The sequence below is a fragment of the Danio rerio genome, chromosome 3 (genome assembly GCF_052040795.2).
Source record: "Danio rerio strain M-AB ecotype USA chromosome 3, GRCz13ab, whole genome shotgun sequence".
NCBI classification, from domain to species: domain Eukaryota; kingdom Metazoa; phylum Chordata; class Actinopteri; order Cypriniformes; family Danionidae; genus Danio; species Danio rerio.
This window is the reverse complement of record NC_141023.1, coordinates 65904604-65916199: the sequence shown is the minus strand read 5'-3', so window position 1 is coordinate 65916199 and position 11596 is coordinate 65904604. Positions and strand designations below refer to the sequence as shown.

At 35.9% G+C, this 11596-nt stretch overlaps 1 protein-coding gene and 1 long non-coding RNA gene across 2 annotated transcripts in view; one reads left to right on the top strand and one right to left on the bottom strand.

Annotated features, from left to right (window-relative positions):
• The first annotated feature begins 607 nt into the window (after positions 1-607).
• Positions 608-11596, top strand: part of st6galnac2 (ST6 (alpha-N-acetyl-neuraminyl-2,3-beta-galactosyl-1,3)-N-acetylgalactosaminide alpha-2,6-sialyltransferase 2) — a 37325-nt gene continuing 26336 nt past the window's right edge. The window contains exon 1 of the mRNA XM_087241802.1: positions 608-823. Within this exon, the coding sequence (XP_087097928.1) occupies positions 684-823 (140 nt within the window). The 5' untranslated portion in view covers positions 608-683. The remainder of the gene's footprint in view (positions 824-11596) is intronic.
• Positions 1799-5289, bottom strand: LOC147846130 (uncharacterized). Its single transcript, XR_015481486.2, has 5 exons — positions 5227-5289; positions 4488-4676; positions 4091-4248; positions 3483-3578; positions 1799-2746 (listed from the first exon to the last, which is right to left on the bottom strand). It is a non-coding gene; the product is annotated as an uncharacterized LOC147846130 (long non-coding RNA).

Below are 11596 nucleotides of genomic sequence, written 5' to 3'. Positions count from 1 at the left end.
TGCACGCAGATCAGCCTGTTGCTGGAGACACCCAAAACCAAAATATGACCTTTTTATATTGCATAATAGAGGCTCTTTGAAAACCCTTGCTGGGAGAAAATGCTTTGCTTACAGTTTTGGCTTGTTTCTAGTCCAAATAGCAAAAAAAAAAAAATAATTAAATCAAAGAGATCAAAATGAAGTGAGTTTTTCTTTAAAACCAGCTAAATAATCTTGTTTTCTCTTTGAAGTAAGGCTGTTTCTCTTACCTCGTTGGTAGATGTGCCTGTTTTCAGAAGAAACTCATTTAATTCTGCCTCATTCGATCTGAAAACAGAACAAAATCTTTCACTTGTCACGAAAAAGCTTCTTGATTTAAACAGTGATCTTGATTTTTTACTGTGTGGATGTTAATTTTTTGCTGCTACACGTCATGAGACGAAATATTTTAGGTGACTAAAAAAACCTGACCTGAAACAAGTCGTGACAACGTTAGTTTCCCTCTCGCTATTAAAAAAAAAAAAAAACATTTCCAGTCATGATGTTGTAGAACTGGTTGTTCAACTGTTCACATGTGTGCAATGTGACTGGGGTTTATATACACAGCCAGTGTCACCTTTTCCTCTTCACGTTTTGGCTCTTCGTGTTTCAGCTGCGCTCGCGTTTCTTCACCGTCATGTAGAATTTTCCCGCTTTTTTTAAACATGAAACGTTTTTATCGTGCGCATTTCAGCCGGACCGTGAACCTGTGGCTTTTTAGGTGTTTTCTGGCTGCCTGTGTTTGTTTTCTTTACTGTGTTTTGCAAGGACTGAATTCAACTGGAGAAGGGGGCATATTTCACTGGTGAGTAAGAGGGTTTATTTCCACACATCAAACATAAACCGGCAGTTCACACTGAATACACAACATCAATCACACTTTAAGGTACACATCTTGCTATTTACAAACCATTAACTAGCTTCAATAAACTCTTAGTTCACATTGATTATTAAGGTAGTAGTTGGGTACAGATTAAACAGCCAATATCTTAATAACAGTAGCATAATAAGCCACTAAGGAGAATCGGTATCTCACTATTTACAAACCAATAACTATAAGTTTTGCGTCACTAAACTCTTAATTTACTGCTTATTAATGATTATTAAGGTAGTAGTTGAGTGTACATGAGGACTAGAGATGTAGAATGTGATCGTGCAGAAAATATACACATTAAACAGCCGATATCTTAATAACTGTATTAAGCCACTACACTGTAAAAAAAAAAAGTTGAGTAAACTTAAAATAATTAGGCAACCTATCACACATAGCTTTTTGAGTTAACTCAACAAACAGGGTTTGAAGACCAGTGAACTCAAAATATTTTGTTGAATTCTTTAGTTCTCTGAACAAAAAGTATCATGTTCACCCAACAAGATATTTTTGTTTGCTGAACAAAAAATATCATGTTCAACCAACAGGATATTTTTGTTTGCTGAACAAAAAATATCATGTTCATTCAACAAGACATTTTTGTTTGCTGAACAAAAAATATCATGTTCAACCAACAGGATATTTTTGTTTGCTGAACAAAAAATATCATGTTCAACCAACAGGATATTTTTGTTTGCTGAACAAAAAATGTCATGTTCACCCAACAAGATATTTTTGTTTGCTGAACAAAAATTTTCACGTTTATTCAACAAGATCTTTTGTTTACTGAACAAAAATGATTATGTTTACCCAACAAGATTTTTTTAGTTTACTGAACAAAATAAAACAAACTGATTCATTATGCATTTACTATTAATTTTTATGATTCAAATTAAATACACAAGAATAGTCAATTCACTTTTTTTTATTTTTAACTGTGTTCAAATCACAATCCAAAACATTTGCATACAAAATCAGCATTTGACATTAGCCGTGTTCAGCATTGGGCTAGTTTGTACACAACTAGTACTGAATGTTTCCAGATTTGAAAAGATTGTACACTGCCTCAACATAAAATAACTGGCAACCTTACTAAAACCAAGCTATTAGTGTGTCTAAACACTCAAACCAGGTGAATATACAATCATCTAATCAGAGTAAACCCTAAAAGCCACTCCATTCATACAGTCTTTAAAGTGTACTGCACTTTTGTCAACAAAGTACATAAAGTCCAAAAACAGACCTCAAAACATTGAAACAGTGGCACATTAGGAAGTGGTCACGGGTCAGTTGCCGTTACTGTGTGGAGTTTGAATGTTCTCCCTGCGTTCACGTGGGTTTCCTTTGGGTTCTCTGATTTCCCCCACAGTCCAAAGACGTGTGGCACAGGTGAATTGGGTAGGCTAAAATTGTCCGTAGTGTATGTGTGAATGAGTGTGTATGGATGTTTTCCAGAGATGGGTTGCAGCCGGAAGGGCATACGCTGCGTAAAACAAGTTCATTGCGCTGTGGCGACCCCAGATTAATAAAGGGACTAAGCCGAAAAGAAAATGAATGAATGAATGAACTGAACTCTCGCAGATCATGTGCCACCAACCTCCATAAAACATGCTGAATCACTTAAAAAGTATATTTGAGTTCTTTTGGGTGTTCCATATTCAGTCTATACAAGAGGCTGAACAAGTAAGCGAAGGCTGCAGGCAGATGTGTGATATCCTGAAGTACTATGGCCTCCTCCAAGATTTTAGCGAGGTTCATCACATATTGCAGGGATGCAGAAGTGCCATTATCATCTTCCACCACAGTGAAGATTCCAATCCTTTAATCTCTGGTGCTGTGGTCTTCAGGGTCCGTGTCCTTATAGGAGATTAAGTAATGGGAAAATTAATTGATGTGTAATATTAATTACTACTTATTAATGTTATTACTATTATGCAAAGAAAATAAAAACATGTAATACTTTCGTACATACAAACAGTAACACTTTGAATAGTCTATAATATATAATAATTGAACAATATATTGACAACTTTTTAATATTTAGCAATTTTTTAAACTTTTATTTTACATAAAATTGCAAAGATTTACTTTTATTTGATACAGTTTCAATTGTGAAAGTTGTTTATTGTCCTGTTTAGAATATAACTGAGCCTTTAATTGTCATTCATAAGGGATTTATAAAGCATAAATAGTCCTCACTTTAGATTAGGTCACAACTGGATGAAGTTAAGCTCATAAAGCATATACTAACATACAAAGTAACTATTATTACATACCTTAATATTAGGATATTTAAATGTTAATTTGAATAGTTTATTAATCGTGTACTTAAGCATTCTGAATGATCTTAAAAACACCAACTATTCTTAAATAACTGGTTTGTAAATAATGCAATACTTAAATTAGTAATACAAATGAATCATTAAAGTTAAAAAAAATACAATCATTGAGCACTTCATGTAGAGTTATGCTTAACAGAAAATAAATTAACTATTCGCTAATACTAAATAAATTATTTATAGCGTGCAGCTATTAAAAGTGTTACCAAGCAGACTAATAAATGTAGAATAGGGTATGAAAATGGGTAACTTACCAGACATATCTTGAGAAAGCAAGCAGAATTTTTACGAAGAAAAATTGGCAATCCCTCAAGAGCTGCTCTTTCTCGATCGGTGACAATATCAGTGACCTAAAGGAAAGTCATTTACAAAGGGTGTTTTACAATCTTATTGTTTTGTAAGTAAAAATGTACTTAGTACATTTAAATGAGCATAGTATTTTATTCATGCTGTTGAAAAAACACATGGCTTTATTTTTAAAAAAGAATTTTGTGGTTTCCATACAATGGAATTTGATAATGGTTGTGTTGGCAAATTTAGAAAAATGTTTAGTTTCATGTGACAATTACTTTGAGTTAAAAACTACAGCTATTATTTTCTATTTTCCTCTTTGAATGTATTCATTTGAAATGGTCACTCAAAACAAGTGAAACATCTGTTATTTATCTTACTTCCATCTCACAATCAAAACACAACTTGACACAATTAAAATTAATGCAAAAGGGCTGGACAATTAAATTGTTGCAATTACGTTTTATTAGACTGTATTACCTGAGCATGAAATTCTTGACAGGACAAAATATGTTGCACATGTTAAAAACATCAGACGGGTGTATAAGAAAAAAAAAATCTTAATGAGTACCTGCTCATCCATCTTGTTTAAAGTTGTATCCATCTCTGGACCCATTGAATCCCTTCTTTTCTGTAGAGTTTCAGGAGAGGTGCTGTATATTTATCAAGTCACTCGATTAACTGTCTCAGGAGATCTACATTACAGATCTGAGAAAACTCTGTGCAGATCTACAATATACAAAAAAAACATACATATTAATTTTTACACATAATATATATATATATATATATATATATATATATATATATATATATATATATATATATGTAAATGTAAATATTTAAATGTTCAAATGCTGAATACAGATGTATTTTGAATTACCTATAATAATAATGTTGTTTGTTATTTTTAGCATTATCATTACTACCTTGAATGAAACCAAAGCAATTGCAATATAGTGACTTACCTCTTCCTTAAAGTCCAGGTTATCTCTCTCTAATTTCTTCCTGGCTAAATCTCAACAACTTCTTTTGGGCAAAGAGAAAAGGTTTCTTGCATCTGCTGGTGAATGACCGTCAAATTTCACTGATGATAACAAGTCTCACCTCCTCAAGGAAATCTTGCATTGAATTATGTCATTGTCAATATTTCAGTCCTTTTGAGCAAAAAGAAAGAAAAATATATATTTAGCCCTTTATATTTTTTATGTAAATAAAAGCTAGCTGACTGTTAAAGCAAGTTGGTCTGAATATGATAGACATTTAGTCGAGCTAACAAATCAAGCAATGAATTACATGAAAATCACACGATTTTCACACAAATTACACAGTTAAACACGTCACCGTTTGTTCGACTGGCTCTGGTTCGAAGGGAAAAAAGGTTATGATGTGCGCAATGCTGACAGCAATCTAGATAAACAGGACATAATGTTATATTTGACTTGGATACCTGATCTGGTGTGTTATATGATACTCATTGTATTAATCGTGAGTTATTAAAGCAAATGACTCGATTGAAATCGCTATTTGTTTCAAATACATTCACTCTAAACTTTTATTGATGTAAATAGCCAAAACCAAGTGCACGAAACAAGTAACTCACGGCTAAATTATAACAAATAGTTCCGTATTAGGATACACGCGCACATCAAAGCCAACATATCAAATAATATAACGTTAGATGACAACAAAAAAAGACATACATACCTATGATTTAGCAGAAACGTCGTTGGCCTGCTCTTAACTAGGGATGGCTGACGTGAAACTGATGTTTTGACAGTGTCGAGATCCCGAAGCGCAAGTGTTTCGAATCACTGCACCGAAGCATGATCCGAAGCACCCAAGTCACGTGACTAAAGTGTTTCGAAACACCTAGTCACGTGACTAAAGCGATTCAAAGCATCGATCAGCTTAGAAACGTTTCGAGACCTGGTGAATCCTAATTTGACTGCCAAGGTCTCCAAATTATCTCTGTCTCAAATGGCTTAGAGCACTGTGGGTTTGCTTATTGATTCTATGCTTAGCATGATGTTTTGGGTTCGAATCCCGACTTCGAAATCAAGGTTTTATGTATTTTAATCATGTTTCTGTTTTGTGTAGCCTAAATAGGATACAGCTACAGTTACGCCATCAATTTAGCATCATTTTTGTAACACTGTAAAACAATAATAAATATTTTTACAGTATGGTTGGGTTTAGGGTTTGGGTAGACATTAATAAAATACAATAAATGGGAAATTTAATGAATAATATAAATAATTCTTGATAACTTCAGGCCACCGTTTTTGATCTAGCAACAACCCTGTTCTAAGACAAAAACAAGACATATTTATTCACAAATTGTTTATTCGGATATCTGACCAATGTTGAAACAAAACGATACAAGAGCAAAGCATTACCAACTGGTATTAAAGCATTTTAAAACAACTGCTACTGACTGGCTTCGAAACCTACTACTCCTACATGGATGTCTGTCACCTTAACCACTGTACTATGTTACTTGAAGGATTCCACTTTCACAAAGTGGGGTTTAATCCCTCAATTTGTTCAATCGTTCTTTGCTGAAGCTGTTTCAGTGCAATATATATAAAAAATGACCACTAAATGTCACTGTAGAGTGAGGTTTCGAAACGTTTCGAAGCTTCGACACATTTGCTTCGACTGTTTCAGTGTTTCACGAAGCCTCGCTTTGCCCACCACTACTCTTAACCGCTATATCACGGTCTCTCACATCATTAATACACTGGTAAAATAGATCGGGCAGTCAGATGGGTAGCACATCGCACAAAAACATGTATACAATTATATACAATCGATTATGAAAACGATTGACACGTAGCTCCGCAGAAAGAAAGATGGTTCGTTTTGTCGCGCGCACGTGACAGGTACCCCCTGCAGTGAGCTATGGAAGTAAATTGCGCATGCGCCAGAAGCTTTTAAGGCGCATGCGCCAACAAGAAGGGCACGCATCAACGCAAAACTAAGAATTTTGTATTAGTTCAACGAAATATTTTAAGTTTTTCACATTGAAGCACCATATTTGTTGAACAAACTAACTATTATTTGTCAGCATTTCAAATGAAAATATTTAAATTCAGTTAACTTATTAATCTTTGTTCAGAGGACTTTTTGAAAGTTGGCGTTTTTACAGTGTAGTTAATAGTGAGAATTGGTAGGCTACATCGGTATCTCACTATTTACAAACCTTTAACTATAACTTTTGCGTCAATAAACTCCTAATATACTGCTTTTTAATGATTATTAAGGTAGTAGTTGGGTGTACATCAGGATTAGGGATGTATAATGTGATCATGCAGAATTTAAGTATACAATTAAACAGCCAATTTCTTAATAACAGCAATAAGTCACTATTTAATAGTGAGAATTGGTACTCTACATCAGTATCTCGCTATTTACAAACCATTAACTTTGTATTTTGCATCAATAAACTTTTAGTTTGCTGCTTATTATTGATTAATAAGGTAGTAGTTGAGTGTACATGAGGATTAGGGATGTATAATGTAATTGTGCAGAAAATATACACATTAAACAGCCGATATCTTAAAAACAGTATTAAGTCACTAGTTAATAGTGAGAATTGGTAGGCTACATCGATATCTCGCTATTTACAAACCATTAACTATAACTTTTGCGTCAATAAACTCCTAATATACTGCTTATTAATGATTATTAAGGTAGTAGTTGGGTGTCCCTGCCAAAAAATCCAGCCTATACCAGCCTAGGCTGGTTGGCTGGTTTTAGCTGGTCGACCAGGCAGGTTTTAGAGGGGTTTTGGCCACTTCCAGGCTGGTTTCCAGCCATTTCCAGCCTGGTCTTAGCTGGTCAGGCTGGGAGATGGCCAGCTAAAACCAGCTTGACCAGCCTAGCCAAGCTGGGAGTCCAGCCAAAACCAGCTATATCCAGCTTAAACCAGGCTGGTCAAGCTGGTTTTAGCTGGATTTGGCTGGTCATTTTCCAGCCTGACCAGCTAAGACCAGGCTGGAAATGGCTGGAAACCAGCCTGAAAATGGCCAAAACCCCTCTAAAACCAGGCTGGTCAACCAGCTAAAACCAGCCAACCAGCCTAGGCTGGTTTAAGCTGGATTTTTTAGCAGGGTACATCAGGATTAGGGATGTAGAATGTGATCATGCAGAAAATATACACATTAAACAGCCGATATCTTAAAAACAGTAGTAAGCCACTAGTTAATATTGAGAATTGGTAGGCTACATCGGTATCTCGCTATTTACAAACCATTAACTATAACTTTTGCGTCAATAAACTCCTAATATACTGCTTATTAATGATTATTAAGGTAGTAGTTGGGTGTACATCAGGATTAGGGATGTAGAATGTGATCATGCAGAAATTAAGTACAAATTAAACAGCCATTATCTTAATAACGGTAATAAGTCGCTATTTAACAGTGAGAATTGGTACATCGGTTACTCAATGTTTGCATTATCGCCATTACAACTTTTAACTATGACTTTTGCATCATTAAACTCTTAATTTACTGCTTATTAATGATTATTAAGGTAGTATTAGGGATGTAAAATGTAATTGTGCAGAAAATAAGTACAAATTAAACAGCCAATATCTTAATAACTGTAATAAACAACTATTTAATAGTGAGAATTGGTAGGCTACATTGGTATCTCGCTATTCACAAACTATTAGCTCTGCCTTTTGCGTCAATAAACTCTTAATTTACTGCTTATTAATGATTATTAAGGTAGTATTAGGGATGTAAAATGTAATTGTGGAGAAAATAAGTATAAATTAAAACGCCAATATCTTAATAACAGCAATAAGTCAATATTTAATAGTGAGAATTGGCACATCGGTATTTCGATATTTACATTATCGCCATTACAACTATTAACTATGACTTTTGCGTCAATTAAACTTGCGTTAATTTACTGCTTATTAATGATTATTCAGGTAGTATTAGGGATGTAAAATGTAATTGTGCAGAAAATAAGTACAAATTAAACAGCCAATATCTTAATAACTGTAATAAACCACTATTCAATAGTGAGAATTGGTAGGCTACATTGGTATCTCGCTATTTACAAACTATTAACTGTGCCTTTTGCATCATTAAACTCTTAATTTACTGCTTATTAATGATTTTTAAGGTAGTATTAGGGATGTCTAATGTGAACGTGGAGAAAATAAGTACAAATTAAACAGCCAATATCTTAATAACAGCAATAAGTCAATATTTAATAGTGAGAATTGGCACATCGGTATTTCGATATTTACATTATCGCCATTACAACTATTAACTGTGCCTTTTGCGTCAATAAACTCTTAATTTACTGCTTATTAAAATTATTAAGGTAGTATTAGGCATGTAAAATGTGATCATGGAGAAAATAAGTACAAATGAAACAGCCAATATCTTAATAACTGTATTAAGTTAATAGTGAGAATTGGTAGGCTACATCGGTATTTCGCTATTTACAAACCATACCTATGACTGTTGCGTCACGAAACCCCTAATTTATTGCTTATTAATTAAAATCAAGGTAGTACATGGGTATACATGAGGATTAGGGATGGATGATGTGATCATGCAGAAAATAAGTATAAGTTATACAGCCGATATCTTAATAACAGTAATAAACCACTAGTGAATAGTGGGAATTTGTACTAAATGTTACCACAAAGTAATTTTGGGAAATAAATCTGAACACACATGCCGTCACATGGCGAGAAGATGCTCCTGATGTATACTAAAATGAAAATGAGGGCACATTTGACATTAAACTAGTTTTGTGATTAGTTCTAAACTTGCAACGAACTGTATGACAGTAATTAATAGGGTAGTTTACTCAAACGATGTTAATTCTGTCATCATTTCCTCATCATCAAACCTGTTTAAGTTATTTTTTTTTCTCCTGTTGAGCGCAAATAAATATATACTGAGGAATGTTTCTAACCACTGACATCAATAGTATTTATTTGCTTTTCCTGCTCTGGAAGTCTGGTTTACCACATTCTCCAGTATATAGTCATTTGTTTTCAGCAGAAGAAAAAACTCATGAAGGTGTGTGCGCGTGCGAGTAATTGAGGAAGTAAATTGTTTAATTGCAGTTTTTATAGATGTGATTCAAAGCCGACTATTATTTTGCACCATTTATACTCTAGTAATGAGTGTCGTGTTATAATAATATAGCCATTCGTAACATTTCTGTGGCTATTTATAATGGATAATTTGTACAAACATCATACTTTTTTTAAAAAATAAAATTTTTATTGTAAAAAAGGCACAAAAACTTGATCATAAATGACATTTTTTACATTTGAACTTCCCCCCTCCCTTCCCCAAAGCATCCAAATTCAATTTAACAGGTTGATATGTTGTTACTCCGGAAAGTGTTGATAGCGCTTGACTTTTTCCACGTTTTTATCATAGTCTTATTCCAAAATGGATTAAATTTCCTCAACATTCTACACACAATCCCCCATAATGACAATAAAATTTAAAATAAAAAGCTGATAAATCACATGTACATCAGTGTTCACAGCGTTTGGTAAAGCTCTAAACTGAGCTCAGCTATATTCTGTTTCCGCTGATCATCCTGGAGATGTTTCGGCAGCTTTATTGGAGTTCACCTGTGCTCAATTCAGCTGATTGGACATGATCTGAAAAGGCTACACCTGTCTACATAAGGACCCAGGGTTGACAGTGCATGTCAAAGCACAAACCAAGCATGAAGACAAAGGAATCGTCTGTAGACCTCAGAGACAGGATTGTCTCGAGGCAGAAGGCTGGGGAAGGTTACAGGAACATTTCTGCTGCTCTGAAAGCTCTAATGAGCACAGCGGCCTCCATCATCCGTAAGTGGAAGATGTTTGAATCACCAGAACTCTTCCTAGAGCTGGCCGGCCATCTAAGCTGAGTGATCGGGGAGAAGAGTTTTAGTCAGGTAGGTGATCAGTAACCCGATGGTCACTCTGTCTGAGCTCCAGCGTTCTTCAGTGGAGAGAGGAGAACCTTACAGAAGGACAACCATCTGTGCAGCAATCCACCAATCAGGCATCTGTATGGTAGAGTGGCCAGACGGAAGACACTCCCCGCCTGAGATTTGCCAAAAGGCATCTGAAGGACTCTCAGACCATCAGAAACTAAACTCTCTGCTCTGATGAGACTCAAGTTGAACTCTTTGGAGTGAACGTCAGGCGTTACGTTTGGAGAAAACCAGGCAGCGCTCATCACCACGCTAATAGCATCTCTACAGTGCAGCATGGTGGTGCCAGCATCATGCTGTGGGGATGTGTTTCAGCAGCAGGAACTGAAGACTAGTCAGGATTTTCCACACACAAAAATACACATATCAATCCGTCAGTAGAGTAAGAGGTATTAGTTGCTTGTGACAGTGTTTGGGTTTATTCCATAAACTGTATAAATAGATCCCAAATTGTATGGTAGTCCTTCAGTTTTCCCCTTATTGTAATGTGAAGTGGACACTAACAACGGAGTGCGGATACAAATGTAGGATTTATTAAGAATAGTCAGGCAAGCAACGGTCAACACAGGGGCAATCAGGTACATACAGAGAATCCAGAGTCATAGTCAAAAAATAGGCGAGAGGTCAGAAGACGGGAATAAACAATCCAACACAGCGAGGGTTTAAACACGGCAAGACAAGAAAAACCAACCCGGGCTCATTGTGGAAACGTAGCCCCGCGAACGTTTCTGCAGACCGCGATTTACGTCCCGGGAGGTACGTATTCGAGCGTTTTTTGTTTTCGCGGATCCGCGAGAGGCCGCTGTGCGCGCTTTTTCGCGTCTCGGGCGCCTCTCGGGAGCGCGCGGCGTTCGCGCCCGCACCATTCTCACGCGAAAAGCCGCCGGATCGAAAAAAAAAAGCAAAAGCCCTTGTCTTAGATTTCGACCGCGTTTTCGGATCCCGCCGCGTTCTCGCCCTTATTTTTCGTCTTACCTGATTTCTGGAACCTGCTGTTCCCCGGACTCGATCCCGGTCGTCGTCCACCGCGGCCGGCTCCTCCTCCAGGGCCTCTGCTCCGCCGACGCAACGCTGTGAGCTAAGCGGACAAACTGAT